This window comes from Somniosus microcephalus, chromosome 2, assembly GCF_052327205.1.
Source record: "Somniosus microcephalus isolate GS21.2 chromosome 2, FLI_Smic_1.0, whole genome shotgun sequence".
In the NCBI taxonomy this organism is placed as follows: Eukaryota; Metazoa; Chordata; class Chondrichthyes; order Squaliformes; family Somniosidae; genus Somniosus; species Somniosus microcephalus.
In genome coordinates this window covers 267,496,851-267,520,200 of record NC_140988.1, presented here as the reverse complement: position 1 = coordinate 267,520,200, position 23,350 = coordinate 267,496,851, and the positions used below count along the sequence as shown (strand labels likewise).

Genomic DNA, 23,350 nt, shown 5'->3' with positions numbered 1-23,350 from the left:
CATCTTCCTTTGTGCTAGGCATGACTCCAGCCAGTGGAGCGATTTTCCCCTGATTCCCATTGACTTCAATTTTGAGGGCCCCTTGATACCACACTCTGTCAAATGCTGCCTTGATGTCAAGGGCAGTCACTCACACCTCTGGAATTCAGCTCTTTTGTCCATGTTTGGACCAAGGCTGTAATGACGTCTGGAGCCGAGTGGTCCTGGTGGAACCCAAACTGAGCATTGGCGAGTAGGTGCTGCTTGATGGACAACACCTTCCATCACTTTGCTGATGATTGAGAGTAGACTGATGGGGCAGTAATTGGCCAGGTTGGATTTGTCCTGCTTTTTATGGACAGGACATACCTGGGCAGTTTTCCACATTGTCGTGTAGATGCCAGTGTTGTAGCTGTACTGGAACAGCTTGGCTAGAGGTGCGGCTAGTTCTGGAGCACAAGTCTTCAGCACGACAGCCGGAATGTTGTCGGGGCCCATTAGCCTTTGCTGTATCCAGTGCGCTCAGCCGTTTCTTGGTATCCTGTGGAGTGAATAGAATTGGCTGAAGACTGGCTGTTCTGCATCATTGTTTGCCACTATTGTTGTCCATTTTGTTTTCCCAAATTCTGTTTTCAGCCCCTCAATCAGCTTTTCTCCAATCTATTACCCTGGTCTTCGTCATACTTATGTCCTTCTCAATTATTATCTTAAAGCGTATTATATTTCACCCTTTTAATATGCATTGTCCTAACAAAAAGAGCACCAATTTTTCAAGTCTTTCATTGTATTTGTACTTCCTCATACCAGGTAGCATCCTAGTGAATCTGTGGTGTACCCTCTTTAAAGCCTCAATATCCTTGTAGTGTGGAGCCCAAAATTGCACACACTACTGTCATTGAGGCCTTATTAAGGTTTTATAGAGGCTCATCATTACCTCTTGGCTTTTATATTCTATATTCTTGTGCTAAAATCTAGAATTCTTGACTTATTTTGCAGCTAGAGGTGCTGTATAACTGTACCTTCCAATCCCACTGGTTTTCCACAGCACCAAGTCTACTTCCATTCAGAGTATAATTACTGCTGTTATTTTTACACCAAAATCCATCTAATTGAATTCCATCTGCCACTTTTTAGTGCATTCTTCCATCTTATCAATATCCCATTTCAGCCTCCTTTAGTCTTCTAAAGAATTAACTTTATCTCCTATTTTGGTATTGTGTAAAAAAAAAAGACACCACTCCGTCTAAGCCTACATGTAAATCATTGGTGTACATGATGAACAAAAGTAGTCGCAGAACAGAACCCTGTGGGACGTCACTGCACACCTAAAACCACTTTGGAAAAATGCCCTTATCTCCTACTCTCTTTTTTCCCCCCTCTAACTAATTTTTAATCCAGTTTGCTACCCTCTCCCTAATTTCATACTCCTTAATCTTCTCTAGTAATCTCTTCTGTGGTACCTTGTCAAAGACTTGCTAAATTCCATGTAAACAATACCTACTGCATTTCCCCCCATCTACTATGTAACCTCTTTCAAAGTCCAGTGTTTCACAGCCAATTAAGTATTTTGATGTGTAGTCACTGTTGCAATGTAGAGAGATATGAATCAAAGGTTAAATTCCTCCTCTATGCAGATGACCTGGTTCTGCTATCACCAACTGAGGAGGGTCTACAGCAGAACCTGGATCTGCTAGAGTCATTCTGTCAGACCTGGGCCCTGACAATAAACCCCCAAAAAACCAAAGTTCTTGTGTTTCAGCAAAGATCCAGACATCAGGGACCCAGAACAAATTTCACACTAGGAACAACTAAAATTGAACAAACCACAAACTACACATACTTAGGCTTAAAAATCAGTTCTATGGGAAATTTTCATCTGGCTGTGAATGAACTGAAAGAGAAAGCAAGAAGGGCTTTCTATGCCATTAAAAAATCAATCCAAATAGAAATCCCAATTGGCATTTGGCTCAAAATGTTTAAATCAGTAATTGAACCAATTGCACTCTATGGCAGTGAGGTGTGGGGACTGCTAACACAACAAGAATTTGCAAAATGGGACAAACACCCAATTGAGATCCTACATGCAGAATTCTGTAAAAGTATCCTCTAGACTCGGAGGAAAACCACAAACAATGCATGCAGGGCAGAACTAGGCCAATATCCACTACTAATTACTATCCGAAAAAGAGCCACCAAATTTTGGAAACACCTAAAAATGAGCAACCCCCACTGCTATCATTACGAAGCCCTGAAATGCCAAGAGAGGATCATAAAGAAGAGTCCCCTCAGTCAACTAGTCCTGGGACTCTGTGAAGTAACTACTAACACTACTAATAATAACCAGCCCCAGGACAGTGACATCGTAGCACAGAGAATTCGACCCAACACAATTGTCACTAAACAAAAGGAAAAATATCTGACATATTGGACAGAAACAACAAAAACCCAAAACAAACTCGATTGCTACTTGGCCCTAAACAGACAATACAACATGGCTGAATACCTGACCACGGTAAAAGATAGCAAATTGAGAAAAACCTTGACTATGTACAGACTTAGTGAGCATAGCCTGGCCATCGAAAAAGGCAGAGACAGACAGACCTGGCTGCCAAGAGAGGACAGGATATGCTCTCTCTGCAGTCAGGGAGCGGTGGAGACAGAGATGCACTTCCTCACAGCTTGTGGAAAATATCAGGGCAGAAGGGGGAATTTCTACCCAAAATTCATAAAAATATGCCCTGAATTCAAAAATTTGAATGACAACCAAAAACTCCCATACCTATTAGGGGAACAGAGAAATTGCGTAACTTTAGCGGCAAACTACGTTACAGCTTGCCATAAGCAGAGGGACAACCATTAAATATAAGAAAAGAGTATATACATATTATGAGTGTATATTTATACACACAGGGATATATCTGTTTATACACTGTATGGATAGATCCGCGTTTGTGTTCAACCATAAATGTTTTCTTCAGTGCTTTGGCAACATAAGATGTACCTTGTCATGCCAATAAAGTGAATTGAATTGAATCGAGGCAACTAATTTGTACACAGCAAGATCTCAAAAAAGAGCAATGAGATAAATGACTAGAATCTGTTTTTTTTTGGTGGTGTTGGTTGAGGGATAAACATTAGCTAGGATACTGGGATAATGCCCTGCTCTTCTTCCAGTAGTACTATGGGTTCATTTATATCCACCTGAGGGGACTTGATTTAACATCTGAGCCGAGAACGGCACCTCTTACAGTGCAGCACTCCCTCTATAATGCACTGGAGTGTCAGCCTAGATTTTGTGCTAGAGTCTCGAGTGGGACTTGAACCCACAACCTTCTGACTCAGAGGCAAGAGTGCTACACCAGTCAGTGTACAGATATCTTCCTGAGAGAGAGAGGACTGAGACACACCAGTCATTGTACTGATACCATTGGTTCTACACAGCCAAGTGATAAAGTCCAGCATCAGAAAGACAAAGGGAATGGATCGTGAGTGTTTACTGGGAGAATTTCCACTAGACCAGAAAAGGCTAAAAGGAGAGTTTAGTTTTTCTAAAATTACAGTAATGCCAGCTCTCGCGATTTAATTGCGAGACACGTGATTTTTAATGAAAATTCAGCCCATCTCGTGATTCACCTCAGAAAACTCATGATTTTAAACATTGCAATATTGTTGACATGCTGAGCAAACTGGAAGTGCACGCTGCATATCACAGTGCGGAGGAGTCCAACTCACTGGGCATGCTGGGAGATGTAGTTCCATTCTCATCATAAAACCGTCCGGAGCCGCGCAAATCTGGCTCAGTGAGAGCTGCATTTGCCGCAGTGCACTGCTTCGCACTAATTCCCACTGCTGCAAAATACAACATCCTACTAATTGCGGAAGTGACTCTGGGGAAGGGCGCACGACATGCACTAGCTACTATCTGTCACTCACTGGTTACCCTGGGAACAGCAGCCGGATTTTCCATGGTGTGGCGGGCTCTGTACTGACATTGCACATGTTGGGTCTGTCTATGCTAGCGCTGATGAAGAACGAAATGGCAGCCGGTAATAAGCGGGACTGGTTCCTGCCCAAGACCCGCCTGCTCTGGCTGCTAGTGGCTGGGGAGGCTGTGGGAGCCGGGGTTGAGCCTGAACTCGGGTGCAGCCTCAGGTTGGAGTCTGGTGTCGGAGGTAAGCAGGGATGGCAGTGAGAGGAGGCACTGTTGCTGCTACCGCCGCCCGGTTTAGCAACCATTTAGTGCTGGGTTATTCGGGCTCATTTTTAAACTGCAGTGAAGGCTTGTCTCTGGGGGCATGGCCTCCCTTTGTGGCTCCCTGCACTGTGCCAGGGTCCTGCAGTTCCAGCCTAGGCCACGAGGGAGCCTGGCCTGGGGTAATGTCTGCAGGTTGCATCATCCAGGAAGGGAGAAGAGAATTGCAGGTGTGTCCAAGTAACCTGGGCTGGGGCAGTGCTGTGAATGTAACTTGTTTATGGATACCCTGGGTATAGGATAGCTGGTCTATATAGAGAGAACATCCCTGTGGCCCAGTTTACCCATCAGGTAAATGCAAATGCACTTCAGAATAGTTTGTCCCCCATCGTGATCACCGATTAATTACGCACGAGGAAGACGATTTGTCCCATCTGCAAAAACCCTATGTTCTCCAATTACCAATTTCCAAAATAATTCCAAGGCTTTTGCCATCAGGATTGTATCTAGAAGCCCAATCCATGTATTTGTGAAGATGAACTTCCTGATATCGGACCTAAATTTACCTTTTAATAGTGTCCCTTGTTCTACTGTTTAAAGTAATATTCTGAATTGAGCTTTTCCATTCCCTTGTTGTGTCCCTCTAAGATCTCCTGTCAGATGCACAGGAATTGCTAGACAAAAAGACCAAGGTCCATTCAGATCACCTTCTACCATCCTAGTAGTTGCATGATACAATACTTCTTTTCCTAGCTGAATATCAGGTTTTGCCGTTGATGCATATTAACAGGGACCATATAAGCTTCCCTGTTTGCTCATTGGGTAAATGCACCTGAGATGGTAGTGAGAAAAGGAATTAACAGTAATTTCAACTCTCGCAATTTAATTGCAAGACACCCGATTTTTAAAGAACCGCGTGCGCCCCTGGGATACCTTGACCTCTGCGCATTTCGTAGAGCAGAGGCCCAGGATCGCAAGTTTCGGGACTTACGGAGCCAGCAGGTAAGTGCATAGATTTTTTTTCCGATCGGAAAATCCGGCCCATTTTTTTTAAAATTTATTCATTCACGGGATATGGGTGTCGCTGCTAAGACCAGCATTTATTGCCCATCCCTAATTGCCTTTGAGGAGGTGGCGGTAAGCCATCGCCTTGAACCGCTGCAGTCCGAGTGGTGAAGGTACTCCCACAGTGTTTAGGGAGGGAGTTCCAGGATTTTGACCCAGTGACGAAGGATCGGCGATATATTTCCAAGTCAGGATGGTGTGACTTGGAGGGGGAACTTGGAGGTGATGGTGACTTGTTATACCTGAATAGATGACACACTTTCATTCATTTTATATTCAGTTAGTTACTGGGAGAGGTGGCATTGGAAACTAATAATAAATTTTTTTTTACAAAAAATACAAATTTCAATGCAATGTGTTGCTTATATGAGCTAGCTGCTTATTACCTATAATAGTGCATTCCACTGGGAAATAATTCCCTCATTAATTATGACATTTCTGTATTAAAATCATCATAGCTTCTCGGACAGTGATCCTCTACCACACACCCTCCTAATCACATCATTGAACAATTTTGGTTTGAGAAAAATCAAATTTGTATGTATAGTTTGTTAAAAATTGGTTCAGTGATACAAAACTTAAATTTAACCTGGTGATTTAAATAATGATCACAAACCACTTGAGTTGTGCTGTTTTAAGTTCTGTGAATCCCTTGATTTAGATTGTAACCATTAATTGCTTAAAATCCATTTTTCTACATATAAAACATATAGCAGTGTGTGTAACTCTCTCCTTTCTCTCTTGTACTCTCATTCAATCCTTTTCCTTCCTCTCTCTCTCTCTCTCTCTCAATTGATCTGTTGCTCTCTCAATCTTTCTGTCTCTTATCTTCCTGCCCCACCAATGGTGCTACTTGTAAACTGTGTGCCACTTACTATTGATTTTCTATTTAGCCTGCACAGTGGAAAGGCTCAGCAAAGGAGAACAAACATGGGAGTCCGTTTGTCAGCTTCAATGCTCTCCTAAAACCTGTACCTCAGACCTTCAGTTCATCACCAAACTCTCTAAAGGAGGTATAATTTTTATGTATCAATTAATTATTGAAACACTTCTGTAAAACACATTTTAAAATGACCACAATCATTTAAGATCATATTTCAATTTGGTGCTCTTAGTTCTGTGCAATGACTTGCACTGTTGGAAAGTAAATAACTAATTTTTGGAAGCTATACAACTGATCTTAAGTTGCTTTTATATTGGGTTTAGTGAGGTGCTATGGCCACTGGTTCACTACGTGTGAGTCTCGCAGACAGCAACAACCATAAATTTGCTTAGGCTGGCCTCTGGTAGAGCTGGTTTAAAAAAAAAAAAAAGTATTCCTGAAGACCAGTCTTGATGAATGTGACATATTTGTTTTGGGTTTGCCCCTGGCTGTACTAGACATGCGCATTGGGAGCTGGTGGCCATAGAACCCCATTAAACCCAATATAGATGCAGCTTTCTGGTCATGGCAGACCAATACCACATTTTTGTTGATGTAACCTAACATTTGCAGTTTTGATGATTTTTTTTGGGTCTGTAGCTATGCTAAAACCGAAGTGGTTGATTTATTATGACATCCGGCAGTAGTAACCAAACAAACATCTTCAGTAAGTGCAGAATTGAAGTGTCTCATTCACATTTCACTCATTGTATGGAAAGTCTAATTCAAATGGAACACTTATTGGAAAACCGTTGTACACTTTAGCTACAGAATTTAGCTACATTAATGTGTCAGATCGGAAGTATTAAAAGGGAGAATGTCATGTAATGCAAAATCCTGCCTGTGTACAGTTTTTAAAGCATGCTAAAGTTTCCTAATGGGAATAGTGAAAAATAATTTTTCTATCCTAATTTATGAACTTTCTAAATGATTTTTAAAAAGGAGCTTTATTTATAAAGTGCTGAATAGATGTAGCTTAAATTACCTAATTTATTTCCAACAGATATTAATATTGGGTCAGTTACATATCATCCAGTAGAAAGAAAAATATTTTAAATTTGGCCAAAAACAAGCTATAGTCTTTATCATTTCAGTGACTCTTCTGCTCAGCAGAGTTGCTCAAATGATAAATGTACCATACTATGGTCATCCTCTAAATATTCCATTCACCTAAATAATTGAGACAGTCTTGGTGCTTTAGAATTGAGGGAATGTGAATGTATACTGATGTTTCTTTGATTTAAAGATATTTCCATCAGCAAAACATGCATTTTATATGGGTCAGTTTTATAAGGCACAAACAAGTAACTACAGTACTTATACAATAGCAAAATACTGCGGATGCTGGAAATCTGAAATAACAACAGAAAATGCTGGAAATACTCAGCAGGCCAGGCAGCATCCGTGGAGAGAGAAACAGAGTTAACGTTTCAGGTCTGGGACCCTTCAGAACTGGAAAAAGCTGGAGATGTAACCGATATTAAGCAGGTGCAGAGACGGGGGTGGGGGGAGGTTTAGGAGGGGAGGAAGAAATTGAAAGAACATACTGTGCTTATGTAAGAGGCAGGAAAGATAAAATGTTGCAAATGGGAATGGCAAATCATACAGCATGAAAAATGGGGCCAGGGATTATCTGAAATTGTTGAACTCGATGTTGAGTCCGGAAGACTGTAAAGTGCCTAATCAAAAGATGAGGTGCTGTTCCTCGAGCTTACGTTGAGCTTCATTGAAACAATGTAACAGGCCGAGATCAGAGTAGAAGTGAAGCGGAGAATTAAAGTGACAGGCGACCGGAAGCTCAGGATCACCCTTACGGACTGAACGGAGGTGTTCCGCAAAGCGGTCGCCCAATCTGCCTTTGGCCTCTCCAATGTAGAAGAGACCGCATCGTGAGCAGCGAATACAGTATATTAAATTGCAAGAAGTACAAATAAGTCGCTGTTTCACCTGGAAGGGGTGTTTGGGGCCCTGGACAGTGGGAAGGGAGGAGGTAAAAGGGCATGTGTTGCATCTCCTGCGCTTGCACGGGAAGGTGCCAGACGAAGGAGAAGGGCTGTTGGGGGTGATTGAGGAGTGGACCAGGGTGTCGTGGAGGGAACGGTCCCTTTGGAATGCTGAAAGGGGAGGTGAGGGGAAGATGTGTTTGGTGGTGGGATCACGTTGGAAGTGGCGGAAATGGCGAAGGATGATATGTTGAATGTGGAGGCTGGTGGGGTGAAAGGTGAGGACAAGGGGAACCCTATCGTGGTTCTGGGAGGGAGGGAAAGGGGTGAGAGCAGAAGTGCGAGAAATGGAACGGGCAGTGTCAACCACAGTAGAGGGGAATCCTTGGTTGAGGAAAAAGGAAGACATGTCGGAAGCACTGGTATGGAAGGTGGCATCATCAGAACCGACGCGGCGGAGACGGAGAAACTGGGAGAATGGAATAGTGTTCTTGCAGGAAGCGGGGTGGGAGGAAGTGTAGTCCAGGTAGCTGTGGGAGTCGGTGGGCTTGTAGTGGATTGGATGTTTGTCGAAAGCTGATTGCCAGAAATGGAGACGGAGAAGTCAAGGAAGGGAAGGGAAGAAACATAGAAGATAGGAGCAGGAGTAGGCCATTCGGCCCTTCGAGCCTGCTCCGCCATTCAATGAGATCATGGCTGATCATTCAAATTCAGTACCCTGTCCCTGCCTTCTCCCCATATCCCTTGATCCCTTTAGCCTTAAGAAATATATCCAACTCTTTCTTGAATATATTTAATGAACTGGCCTCCACCGCCCTCTGTGGCAGAGAATTCCACAGGTGAGGGAAGGGTGGAAATTGGAAGTAAAATGAATGAACTTATCTAGTTCAGGGCGAGAGCAGGAAATGGCACCGATACAGTCATCAATGTATCGGAAACAATGGATGGAGACAACAACCCCATCCACCACCACCCTCCTCCGCCTGTCTGAACTTGTTCTCACATTGAACAACTTCTCCTCTGACTCCACTCACTTCCTCCAAATTAAAGGTGTTGCTATGGGAATCTGCATGGGCCCTAGCTATGCCTGCCTGTTCATGGGATATGTGGAACACTCTTTATTCCAGTCCTACTCAGGTCCCCTCCCTCAACTCTTTTTCCGGTACATCGATGTCTGTATCTGTGCCATTTCCTGCTCTCTCCCTGAACTAGATAAGTTTATTCACTTTACTTCCAATTTCCACCCTTCCCTCACCTTCACATGGTCCATCTCCGACTCTTCCCTTCCTTGACTTCTCTGTCTCCATTTCTGGCGATTGGCTTGCGACAAACACCCGCTCCACTGCAAGCCCACTGACTCCCACGGCTATCTGGACTACACTTCCTCCCACCCCACTTCCTGTAAGAACTCTATTCCATTCTCCCAGTTTCTCCGTCTCCGCCGTGTCTGTTCTGACGATGCCACCTTCCATACCAGTGCTTCTGACATGTCTTCCTTTTTCCTGAACCGAGGATTCCCCTCTACTGTAGTTGACACGGCCCTTGACCGTGTCCGTTCCATTTCCCGCACTTCTGCTCTCACCCCTTCCCCTCCCTCCCAGAACCAGGATAAGGTTCCCCTTGTCCTCACCTTTCACCCCACCAGCCTCCACATTCAACGTACAGGAAACTTTCTGGTATCCGGCACGGACGGGACCAACGTGTTGCCAGTTCATTATCAATTCCGGATAACCGAACGCTATTGTAAAAGATACGGAGCTCAGAGCTCTGTATAAAGCAACAAACCCTGTTGCTTAGCTTCAAAACAATCGGCACAAGTTGCAAGCGTCTCTGTAGCTTAGCAACAGCTTCAGCTACACCCTTGCACAGCAACAAATGGAGTAATAAAAGTAATAAGTTATCTGAACTGACTCCTGAATTTTGCCAGTGGATAGAGCATTCTGGTTATTTAGGGGCCGGTTAATCGAAAGTTTCCTGTATCATCCTTCACCATTTCTGCCACTTCCAACGTGATCCCACCACCAAACACATCTTCCCCTCACCTCCCCTTTCAGTATTCCGAAGGGACCACTCCCTCCGCGACACCCTGGTCCACTCCTCAATCACCCCTAACAGCCCTTCTCCTTTGCCTGGCACCTTCCTGTGCAAGCACAGGAGATGCAACACATGCCCTTTTACCTCCTCCCTTCCCACTGTACAGGGCCCCAAACACCCCTTTCAGGTGAAACAGCGATTTACTTGTACTTCTTGCAATTTAGTATATTGTATTTGCTGCTCACGATGCGGTCTCCTCTATATTGGGGAGACCAAACGCAGATTGGGTGACCGCTTTGCGGAACACCTCTGTTCAGTCCGTAAGGGTGACCCTGAGCTGCCGGTCGCCTGTCACTTTAATTCTCCGCTTCACTTCTACTCTGATCTCTCTGTCCTCAGCCTATTGCATTGTTCCAATGAAGCTCAGCGTAAGCTCGAGGAACAGCACCTCATCTTTCGATTTAGGCACTTTACAGCCTTCCGGACTCCACATCAAGTTCAATCATTTCAGATAATCCCTGGCCCCATTTTTCATGCTGTATGATTTTTGCCATTCCCATTTGCAACATTTTATCTTTCCTGCCTCTTGCATAAGCACAGTATGTTCTTTCAATTTCTTCCTTCCCCTCCTAAACCACGCCCCCCCCGTCTCTGCACCTGCTTAATATCGGTTACATCTCCAGCTTTTTCCAGTTCTGATGAAGGGTCCCAGACCTGAAACGTTAACTCTGTTTCTCTCTCCATGGATGCTGCCTGGCCTGTTGAGTATTTCCAGCATTTTCTGTTGTAACTACAGTACTTCTTATCTACTGTACAGTAGGCACCTCAAAGCACTGGAGAGGTACCACCAACGCTGCCTCCGCAAGATCCTGCAAATCCATTGGCAGGATAGGTGCACCAACGTCAATGTTCTTGCTCAGGCCAACATCCCCAGCATTGAAGCTTTGACCACGCTCAATCAGCTCCGATGGACGGGTCACATTGTCCGCATGCCCGATACGAGACTCCCAAAACGAGCGCTCTACTCGGAGCTCCGGCACAACAAGAGAGCCCCAGGTCGGCAGAGGAAATGCTTCAAGGACACCCTCAAAGCCTCCTTGGAAAAAGTGTAACATCCCCACCGACACCTGGGAATCCCTGGCCCAAGACTGCACAAAGTGGAGGAGAAGCATCCGGGAAGACGCCGAACACCTCGAGTCTCTTCGCCGGGAGCAAGCAGAAGCCAAGCGCAGGGAGCACACATCAACCCAAGCACCCCACCCGCCCCTTCAACCACCGTCTGCCCCACCTGTGACAGAGACTGTAAGTCCCTCATTGGACTCATCAGTCACCTGCGAACTCATTTTTAATGTGGAAGCAAGTCATCCTCGGTTCCGAGGGATTGCCTAAGAGAAGAAATATCCTTATCTAAAAGCTTCAAAAAATTTACATTACATCTATAGTGGATACCTGAGTGATTTTAATTACTTAGAATGTGCAGGAACGAAGACAAGCCCAGAATCCCATGGTTCTGACAGTGTACAGTAAAGGACCTTTGATTTTTGATTAAGTCACATTGTATTTTTATTATATGGGATTACAGGATTTTCCAGGATATTGGGAATCATATTCTGTGATTTGGCCTATTTTCCTGTTAAAACTCTTAAGTCTGTGCCGCACTTATAGCGGGAAACAAGTGGAAGGAAAATCTACCCTCAAATCTCTGTTTTGTTTTATCTTGGTTTCATGTAGATCTAGGTTTTTCCCTTTTAAACACTTTTTTTTATTCGTTCATGGGATGTAGGCGTCACTGACGTGTACTTTGGCACCCATGATATACAAGTGTAGAGATAATGTGTTTCTGAAGTCAGCACATTATCGCTGCATTAATTCAGAAGGCCTATTCATATTATAATTGTCATTTTAGTTTTAAAGCCAAATTTTTCTTGGGTACAGTGGTGCATCTTTTAAAAATGTGCATAGAGTTGCAACTTGTGTACCAAATTGTGTGATTAAACGCTACATGCTCACTGCAATAAAATGTCAGTGAGTGTTATCTCCAATCTGACATTTTTCTGTAGTTTTGAATGAATTTCTGTCAGCTGACTCAAAATAGTACAACTAAACACTCACCAGCATAAACAAATACATCGGTCGTCTATGTCACTACATGTTAAATGTGCTGTATATCATCTTTGAATTAATTTACTGATTCAATTTCTTTAAATAGAGTAGTCGCTCGAATTCTTCTTCACCAATTGACATAGCAAGTCAACCTCGTATGTTGAAACTGACACGCATGCGCTCTGACAAGAAGAGTGAGTTTCTGAAGACATTGAAACAGGACAAACCTGGTGAAGGGTATCATGATGATGGAGACAACATAGATAAAGAAAAGGTAACTATGTACCCAGATGATAAATGCATTCCTGTTGACGTAATTTGCTATTGCTCCTTTTATTTGCTGTATTGCATGGTAACTTTTTGTTATTACTGTATGTTGCCCTACACAGATGTCAAGTATCCAAAGGTTTGACTGCTCCCTGTTTATTATATTACTGTACATGCATTTTTTTTTTGGATTGACGGATATTTACTGGGTACCAGCCAACCAAAATTTAGTATGTTGTTTAAAGATATGTACTCTAGGCTACATATTTTTTTAAGTGTTGGTTTCCTTGGTTATAGGTTCACAAGATAAAGGACATAAAAGTACAACAGTTAACGTGGATTGTAGCCGCTATAATCAAACGTTGGAAATTGCTTCTTGTGTGTGTGTGACAGCCACAAATTAGGAATGGAATCATCAGACCATTTATACTACATACATATGTAGAGTGAAAACTACAATAAGAATGCAGATTTTTAGGAACAGGAAAAAGCTATTAAGTCAAAACAAACCTGCCCCTTTTTCATAGAACAACTGCACCGTATCCTGTCGCCATTTCTTGATGCAGACATCTAAATGTCTCTCGAACCCATTTGTCTGCTTCAGTGGTCTTCTCTGATAACTTATTCCACAATGTTGTTATCCTTTTAGTGACACTTTCCTCTGACTCTCTCTTTAATCACATATTTCTAATTTTAACTAGCCAGGAGAGAGGCTGAAAGAGATCTGGGAGTGATGGTGAACTCCGTGCTTACTATGTCCAGTCATTGCAGAGCAGCAAACAACAAATCGAACAGATTATTAAGTTATATTAAGTTAGTAAGTCACCTGGTCTAGATGGAATGCAGAGATATTGTCTCAATTTTTCAATCCACATTGGATACAGGAGCAGTGCTGGAGGACTGGGAGGTGGTTTGCAGTGGTGTTCCCCGAAGGTCAGGTTTGGGTCCATTACTCTTGCAATTTTTATGAACGACCTAGATTCTGGTGTAGGGAGCAGCATTATAAAATTTGCAGATGATGCGAAACTTGGCAAAGTAGTAGATAGTGATGAGAGTTGTAGACTTCAGGATGGTGAAATGGGCAGAAGCATGGCAGATTGAGTGTGAAGTAATGCACTTTGGGAGGACTAATATGGAAAGACAGTATACTGTAAATGGCATAATTTTGAAAAGTGACGATGAGCAGAGAGACCTTGGTGTCCATATACACAAATCCTTAAAGGTGGCAGGGCAAGTTGCTAAAGTGGTAAATAAAGCATATGGGTTACTTGGGTTTATAAATAAAGGCATAGAATATAAAAGCAAAGAGATCATGCTAGAACTTTATAAATCACCGGTTAGGCCTCAGCTAGAGTATTGTGATCAGTTCTGGACATCACACTTCAGCAAAGATGTAAAGACCTTAGAAAGGGTACAGAGGAGGTTTACCAGGATGTTACCAGGGATGAGGGACTTCAGTTATGAGGAGAGGACGGAAATGTTCGGGCTGTTCTCCTTGGAACAGAGAAAATTAAGAGGTGCCCTAATAGAGGTTTTCAAAATGATGAGAGGTTTTGATTGAGTAGATAGAGAAAAGCTATTCCCTCGGCGAGTGGGTCAATAACCAGAGGTCGCAGATTTAAAATCATTGGCAAAAGATCTGGATGGGAGATGAGACGATTTTTTCACTGAGTTGTCGGGATTTGGAATGCTCTACCTGAAAAGGTGGTGGAAACTGATTCCATAAATAATTTAAAAAGTGAGTTGGACAGGTACTTGAGGATGAGGAACTTACAGGTTTATGGGCAGAAAGCGGGGGTGTGGGATTAGCACAACTGCTCTTTCAAAGAGCCAGCACAGGTATGACGGGCTGAATGGCCACCTCTTGTGCTGTAAGTTTCTATGATTCTATGATATTGTTCAATCAGCAAACTAGAAGACTGTTTATAAGGGTGTTCTGATGAAGTTGTGTAGTACTGAGGCCAGCTTGCACCTTGAGTACTGTATTCAGTTCCAGCCACCATAGCACAAGGAAAACATCCATGCCTTGGAAGTGGTGCAAAGAAGAGTCACAAGACTGATCTTCAGTGTCAAGAGTTATGAGAAAAGGTTAGAAAAAGTCAACTCTCTGAAAGAAGGTAAATGTGAAAGTATATAAGATATTAAGTGGAACAGAGGTTAATCTGGAGCACTATTTCAAGTTAAATTATGATTGCAGGACAAAGAGACTTTGGTACAAACTAGTAAAAAGCAAGTTCAGGATTATTTTGTAAAGTAATTCACATGCAGTGATTTAATAGTTGGTCAGCTAGATGGGCCAGATGACCTCCTAATCAGTACATTGGGTATGGTAGCGTCATGGTTATTACTGGACCAGTAATCCAAAAGCCTGCGCTAATGATCTGGAAAATGTGAATTCAAATCCCACTGTGGAAGTATGAGCATTTGGATTCAGTTTTTTTCAAATCTGGAAATAAAAAGCTGGTACAGGAGACTTTGGTTTATTCGGAGGTTATATGTCCGGAATACTTGATCTAACAGCAAAAAATCAGGAGCCGTTTTCTATAAGTTTTTTTAGTTCTCGTTGCTTTTTTTTTCCCCAGTCAGGCACTGCAAGGTCTGTAGCTATAGCAACAGCTTCAGCTAGAGACGCTTGCAGCTGCAGCCGACTGTTTTGAAACTGTTGCTAAGCAACAGGGTTTCTTGATTCACACGGAGCTTTTCAGTTCCGTATCTCTCAACACTATGCTGGTATGTCCGGCACTTTTGATGGTACGGCACCAGCTCGGTCCTGTCAGTGCCGGATATCAGAAAGTTTCCTGTATTTATATTACCAGATTTATAAAAAAAAAAAAAAAAAAAATCAGTAAAAGTGATCATGAAGCTGTTGTCATAAATATCCAATTTCTAAATTTGCAATGACACCAAATTGGGGGGTGGGAATAGTCAATACTGAGGAGGACTGCAGCAAATTACTAAGACATTAATAAACTTGCAGGATGGGCATATAATTGGCAAATGAATTTCAACACAGATAAATGTGAGTTACTACATTTTGTTAAGAAAGAGGTCACATTACTTGGAAAATAAGAATCTGAATGGGGTAGAAGAGCAAAAGGATCTGAGTGCAAATACACATCACTAAAGTAGTGATGCAGGTTAATAAGGTCATTTAAAAAAAGCAAACTAAGCACTAGGGTTTATTTCTAGAGGGATATAATTGAAAAGTAGAGAAGTTAAGCTAAACTTGTATCGAACCTTGGTTAGACTACACTTTGGAGTGCTGTGTACAATTCTGGTCGCCATATTAAAAGGATATAGAGGCACTGGAGAGGGTGCAGAGAAGATTTACAAGGATGATACCAGAAATGTGAGGTTATACCTGTTCGATCCGTGTATTTTTGATGTAGTGTGTCCTTCAATAACTAGACACGAGACTGCAGGAACAATCAACAGGTATTTACTGGATGAGGGTTACTCTAAAACTAAATGTACAGATCCCTACTCAGGGTTTATATACAGGTGTGGTCACTGCCGGTACTAAAGTATACAGGAGCTGTAAAAAGTAGTTCTCCCCTTAAAAGGTACATACACTACAATTCCTCCCTTTTTAGATTGACAGTACCATAACATTCATTTAACAATTAACACTTTTAACATGCACATTAACTGAAAATAGTCCATTTATAAATTCAGTCTTTGGGACGGCTTCCTGATCCTTTCTGGATAGTGCCTTTCCTGAGTGTCTTGTTCTTGATGCGGAGGCCCCCTGTCGTCAGTTGGTTCATCAGCTTCCGATGATACTGTTTCTGGGGTAGATGCTACCTGTATGTCGGGTTCATCACCAGGTGCGCGAGACATGGGGTTGACTCGTTCCTGTGACTCTAGGATCTGGTCGACATGGCATCTCACAATGTTCTCCCCAACATCCACTGTGTACATTAGTGGCCCCTGCCGTGTGCATATCGTTCCTGGTTGCCATTTCTCTGTTCGGTAGTCGCGGGCCAAGACTGGTTGCCCTACATTGCAGCTCCTTGTCGGCTTCTCATTGATGTGCTGGAATTGCTTATTCTCAACATCTCTTCGTACGTTTGGTCTGAGCAAATCCAGACGAGATCTCAACCTTCGGTTAAAGAACATCATGGCCGGGGTCTGGTTGGTGACTGCATGTGTCGCATTTCTGTAGGCTAACAGGAAATTGTCCACCTTATGCTGCAGTGGAATGTCGTCATCGCACATGGCCCTTACTGTTGTCTTAAAGGTTTGTACGAACCTCTCAGCCAATCCATTTGTGGCTGGATGATACGGGGCGGATGTGTAATGCCTTACCCCATTCCTTTTCATGAATCTTCGAAACTCTTCGGACACAAACTGTGGTCCGTTATCAGAGCAAATCTGCTCTGGCAAGCCGTTCCTGGCAAATATGGTCTGTAGGACTGCAATAGTTTTCTCCGTGGTGGTGGACAACATTTTGATCACCTCAGGCCATTTCGAGTGCGCATCCACGGCTATTAGAAACATTGAGTCCATGAATGGACCAGCAAAATCAATATGCACCCGTTGCCATGGAGATGAGGGCCATTCACATGGGTGTAGAGGGGCATGTGGTGGTGCATTTTGGACCTTCTGGCATCCTGAGCAGCTCTTTGTCAGGTCCTCGATTTGCTGATCAACCCCCGGCCACCACACAAGCCCTAGCAAGGCTTTTCATTTTTACCCCTCCCAGATGGCCTTCGTGAAGCTCATTGAGCACTCTCTCCCTTAACTTGGGTGGAATTACCACTCGGGATCCACACATCAAGGTCCCCTGGCATACTGACAGCTGTTCTCTTCTGGATGAGAATGCTGGCAACAGTGAGTCGCCATGTGTTGGCCATCCCTTCACCGTCAAGTCATATACCCGAGACCGTGTCGGGTCATTTCGGGTCTCCTTCTCTATATCAACGTTAGTTACTGGCAAGCGTTCAATTATAGTCGAATGAAATATTTCGACAGGGTCCACTGCTGGTGCTTCCTCCGCAGTAGGCAGTGGCAGGCGTGATAGCCCATCAGCGTTTCCATGCTGTTTCGTGCCCTTATACTTGATTTCATATTGGTTCGCCCCTAGAAAAAGTGACCATCTTTGTAGCCATTGCGCAGTCATCACCGGCACGCCCTTCTTTGGATTAAAGATGGAGACAAGTGGTTGGTGGTCCGTCAGCAAGGTGAACTTATGCCCGTGCAGATAGTGGTTGAACTTTTTCCACTCCCCACACTAGGCTGAGGGCTTCCCTGTCAATCTAGGCGTAGTTACGCTCGGCTGAGGTTAGTGACCGAGACGCAAAGGCTACCGGCCTCTCCGAGCCGTCCGGGAACTTGTGCGACCGCACCGCTCCAATGCCATAGGGTGATTCATCACACGCCAACCGAATTGGTAGTGCTGGGTTGAAATGAGCCAACCCCTCTTTTGATGTGATCAATTCTTTGCACTTCTGGAAAGCTCGTTTACATTCGTCATTCCACTTCCATGGTACCCCCGTTTGCAGTAGGGTGTTCAGTGGGTGTAGTACTGTAGACAAATTCGGCAAGAACTTATGGTAGTAGTTCACCAGCCTGAGGAACGACCTCAGTTGTGACACATTTTCCGGTGCTGGAGCCTTGACTACTGCCTCAATCTTTCAGGGGACTTATGTAACCCCTCTTCATCAATAACATGGCCACAATACGAGATCTGCTTCTGGAAAAACTCGCATTTGTGGCGATTTGCTCGGAGCCCATATTCCTTCAATCTAGTGAGCACCTTCTCCAGGTTGGCGAGGTGATCACTGTCATTTTCGCCCGTGACCAGGATGTCGTCCAAATAACACTGGGTCCCTGGAATCCCTTGCAGGACTTGATCCATTGCCCTTTGCCAAATAGCCGGAGCTGATGCTACCCTGAACACCAGCCGGTTGTATTGGTAGAGACCTTTATGAGTGTTGATCGTGGGGTACTGTTTCGAGGCTTCTTCTACCTCCATTTGCAGGTACGCCTGGGCCAGATCAATCTTTGTGAAGCATTTCCCTCCAAAGATGTGTGGGTTAGGTTGATTGGCCATGATAAATTGACCCTTAGTGTTAGGGGGATTAAATACGTGGGGTTACGGGGATAGGGTGGGATATGTGTTGGTGTAGGGGTTACGGAGATCGGGTGGGATATGTGTCGGTGCAGGCTCGATGGGCCGAAACGGCCTCTATCTGCACTGTGGGGTTTCTGTGTGATTCTGTGATAGCGAGGCGAAAATATCTTCAATCCGCGGAAGCGGATATTGTACCGTGTGAAGGACTGGGTTCACTGTCACCTTAAAGTCCCCACAGATGCGAACCTTCTTTGGTTCCCCAGGCGCATTACTCAACGACCTCTTCATTACAGGAACGATGGGTGTGGCCCACTCGCTCCAGTCCACTTTGGACAGTACTCCTGAACGTTCCAAACCTTCCAGCTCTGCTTCGACGGCTGGGCGGATCGCATAAGGCCTTTATTTAAAAAAAAAAAAAAAAACAACATTGGGCTTGCATTTTCCTCTTATTTTGATCGTCGCTGTTATGCCTTTGTGTTCCAAGTCCCTCCTGGAACACTTCTTGTGTGTCAGTTAGCATTTTTGACAGTTGTCCAGGTGTGGCGTCGTCATCCTTTTTGGCATCTACAGTCAGTGCTTGTATGGAATGCCAATCTAGCTGTATCTTCCGGATCCATTCACGTCCTAGCAGTGGTGGTCCTCCATCTGGCAATACATATAGGTCCATTTTTGGTGTTTCCTTACCGTAATATACAACGTTCACCCTTATTTTTCCTTTGGGGTAGACTTTTTGCCCCGTGTACGTCTTCAAGACAATCTCTATCTCTCAAGGGTATATGTGAGAATAGCCACTTGTAGTCCCTTCGGTTTATGACTGTTAGGGCTGATCCTGTGTCCAATTCCATTTTCACTTGGACTCCAGCTATCTTGAGTGTGACCCAGATAGTTTGATGATCCTCCGTTTGGATCACCTTATGTAGTTTCAGACAACCCAGCTCCTTGCTTCCGGAGTCTGTATCACTTTTCTGTTCGTCTGAACTACTCTCCGTCACCTTATGTACCTTCTTGTACTTCTCCTGTGGAGATTTCTTTCTGCTGGTTTTCTTTCCCGACCTGCAGACTCTTGCTATGTGTCCTACTTTTCCACACTGTCTGCACACTTTGTCCTTGAACCAGCAATCATTATGGTCGTGTGTTGTTCTGCCGCAGCGATAGCACTTCACTGTTCTGTATGACATTTCATTTGTGCCATATTCTTGCGGTCTCCGTTGTATCTCTGCAGCGCCCCGTGCGGCTGCTTCGTGTGATACTGCCATGCTGAAAGCCTTTTCCAGCGTAAGGTCCTTTTCAGATAAAAGCCGTTTCTGGGTTCCTTCACTTTGAAGCCCCCACACAAACTTGTCCCTTAAGGTATCTGCCAGTCCCGCTCCAAACTGGCAGTGTTTCGATAGCTTACGCAGTTCCATTAAATACTCAGCATTACTTTCATCTTTATGCTGGTTCCTTTTGTGAAACTTAAATCTTTCTGCTATCAGCAGCGGTGTGGGGTTTAAGTGGTTCTGTAGGGTTGACACTATGTTTCCAAAATCCTTGTCCACTGGCTTCTCTGGGGTTACTAGGTTTCGCAGTAAGCCATACATTTTTGCACCCATGGAATTCAACAATACCAGCGCTTTCCTCTCATCTGGCACTTCATTCGCCTTGCAGTACACTTCTATGCGTTCGACATATGTCGTCCAATCTTCGACTTCATTGTCGAATGCTGTGATACTGCCACTCTTCGGCATCCCTGGGTGTGGTTAGACTGGCTCAAAATGGCGTTTTTCCGCGCTCTCCCTTCTCTGCTGCGGCTCAAAATGGCGTTTTCCCACGCTCTCCCCCCTTCCCCGCTGACGCTGCTCGTCCCTTGAACACCGGCTGCGCTCTGCGCGTTTTCTTTCGCACCTCTCTCTCTTCGCCCGTCGACGCCGTTCGGTCCTGAACACTGGCTGCGCCCTGTGCGCTCTACCCTCTCTCTCTTCCCGTCGACGCTGCTCGGCCTTTTCTGTGCCGTCGGTCGGCTCTAGCCGCCGCTGTCCGGGAAGGGTCTGCGCCGTACCTGTTGCCAGCCTGTTTTGCTGGACCACCGTGACTGGAGAACCAAGCCCAGCTCTCAACAGCCTCCCCTGCGTTGCTCAATCTCTGCTGGATGACTGGGCGGTTGCTTGTGGTCGACGCCCGTGCTTCTGGCCTCCACTTTCTTCCACTGTTCTCCAGGAGCGAATCCCTGGGAGGTAATGCAGAGTTGCAGGTAGGTTCGAATCTGCCTCGTCGCCACTGTTAGATCCGTGTATTTTTGATGTCGTGTGTTCCTGCAGTCTCGTGCCTAGTTATTGAAGGACAATCAACAGGTATTTACTGGATGAGGGTTACTCTTAAACTAAACGTACAGATCCCTACTCAGAGTTTATATACAGGTGTGGTCACTGCCGGTACTACAGTATACAGGAGCTGTAAAAAGTAGTTTTCCCCTTAAAGGTACATACACTACAATACCCATCAGGAAAGATGAACAGGCTGGATGTATTTTCTCTTGAAAAGAGAAGGCTGAGGGGTGACCTGATAGAGGTCTTTATAATTATGAAAGGTTTTGATAGAGTAGACACAGAGGCTGTGATTTTATCATCGGTGTTGGGGTGGTGGCGGGAGAGCTGGTTTCCGGGTTCCAGTCATGATCCTGGTTGCAGCCGCTCTGTCAAAGGGATTTTCCCTTGATTGGCCTTGTTAAGCCCACCCTGCGGGCTTCCCGGCCAATTAACAGGAAGCGGGTTTGATGTGTCATCAGCTGGTTTCCTTAAAGGGACCACGGCCACATTGTCTTTGACAATTGTTCTGTCAGTGTTTGACAGCATTCAGGTGCTGCAAACACTGACAGCACTGCACAAAGGTGGACGCTTGCACCCAGGCTCTCCAATGACTCCCTCCATATGCTTGGAGAGAGAGTCACAGCATGCAGGGAGGTTCTCTTCCCTCCCCAGGACACTAACGCAGTCTGGTTACACATTGCACAGGAGGGCAAAAGCAGGGATGTCGTCCGGGGTCCCTGGGTGCAGTGGCGCCAACCTTTCAATGATCTCAGTGGATCACGAAACGTTGCTGCAAAGCCACACTCTCCTTCACCCTGCTGTGCCACTCAACACATCCCCATCACTCTGCCTTCCCTACCCTTCTCCTGCACATCCTTACTCACACCAACTTACCTTGCACCTCCACCCAACCCCCTCTATCTACTTTATCACTTCCCCATCTAACTAGCCACCCATCACACTGACCCTCATCCTACTGCAAGCATACCAACTAACAACACACAAGGGTGGGCACTTGAGAGGTTTAGCCAATGTCTGTGAAGTTTCTGGGAATGCGTTGTCATACAGTGAAATCTATTTTTCCAACACTGCCCCTTATTTGACAGATCTGAGCGTACCTTGAGAAGTGTCTTACTGAGTTCCAGTGAATGTTCAGACATAACTCCTCTTTTCCCCCCCCACCATGAGAGTGCATGAAATGGCTTGGACATTAAACAGATGCTTCACGGTGCTCCTGTGGGATGATGTCAACCTGGCGCATCATGTGACATCCAGGGTTAACAGCGTCAAGTGAAGTAAATCTGGCCATGGTGATGCCATCGCTGTCCTCCCGGCCAGCAATGTTGTCGGGCTGATGTCCTGTGCAGCATCAGATGATGGTGGAGAAGGTTGGTGATGATGATGTGCCTGGTGATGTTGGGGCTGATCGTGGAAGGATTCAGAGGACCAAGGTATGATTTTTTTCAAGGGCACTGATGTAGCTGCAAGAGATGGCAGAAGCGATCTGTCAATGGTGAGAGAGGTTGTTCCAATGAGGTGGCACTGGATATACAGTTGGCTCTAAACACTTGCAAGCTAAAGAAATCGCTGTCTTACAAATGCAGTAACCAACAGTCTCTGCACTCTCTGAAACTGACCATCTGCAACATGGCATCCTTTACAGCACTTCTGCAGCTGTCAGCTTATCAAACATCAGAGCAGACTCAACTCATGCCAGGTTGAGTTGGCATGTTCCCCGAGCAGCGGGTAACCCGTGGGGAGCACGTAAAATGGGAAGGAAGCCTCAAAATAGTATTAAATTGGATCTTAACAAGCCATTTCATTAGCTGAATTGTATCCCCTGCTGCTTGGTGTTGGATCAGTTCTCCGCTGACAGACCCGATACCTGGGAGACTCTCGTGGAGGTGGTTTGACAGCGGGTTCCCTACCCACTGTCAATCTTTGCTATTTTGACAGTGGACCCGCCTCCAAACCCGCCCTCTGAGTGCCGGCAAGTTTGCGGACAGAGTTTCCACTTGTGGGGAAGGGCAAAACTAGATGCCATCAATAAAACGATAGCAAAATACTGCAGATGCTGGAAATCTGAAATAACAACAGAAAATGCTGGAAAAACTCAGCAGGCCAGGCAACATCCATGGAGAGAAAATAGTCAGCGTTTCAGGTCGAAACCCTTTGTCAAGACAAAGAGTCTCTATTTCTCTCTTCACAGATGTTGCCTGGCCTGCTGAGTTTTTCCAGCATTTTCTGTTATTTTTGCCATCGATATAAGATCAGCACGAAGAAATCAAATAGGGAGTTCAGAAGAAACTCTTTTACCCAGAGAATGGTGAGAATGTGGAACTCGCTACCACGGAGTGGTTAAAGCGAATTGTATAGATGCATTTATAGGGGAGGCTAGATAAGCATATGAGGGAGAAGAGAATAGAGGGTTATGCTGATAGTTAGATGAGGAAAGACTGGAGGAGGCTCGAGTGGAGTATAAAC

General features: G+C 44.7%; 1 protein-coding gene across 1 annotated transcript in view; it reads left to right on the top strand.

Annotated features, from left to right (window-relative positions):
• Window positions 1-23,350, top strand: part of LOC147123373 (vasculin-like) — a 138,268-nt gene that overhangs the window by 94,866 nt on the left and 20,052 nt on the right. Inside the window, exons 9-11 of the mRNA XM_085971776.1 lie at window positions 4,034-4,068; window positions 6,130-6,249; window positions 12,345-12,512. Coding sequence (XP_085827902.1) covers window positions 4,034-4,068; window positions 6,130-6,249; window positions 12,345-12,512 — 323 coding nt within the window. The remainder of the gene's footprint in view (window positions 1-4,033; window positions 4,069-6,129; window positions 6,250-12,344; window positions 12,513-23,350) is intronic.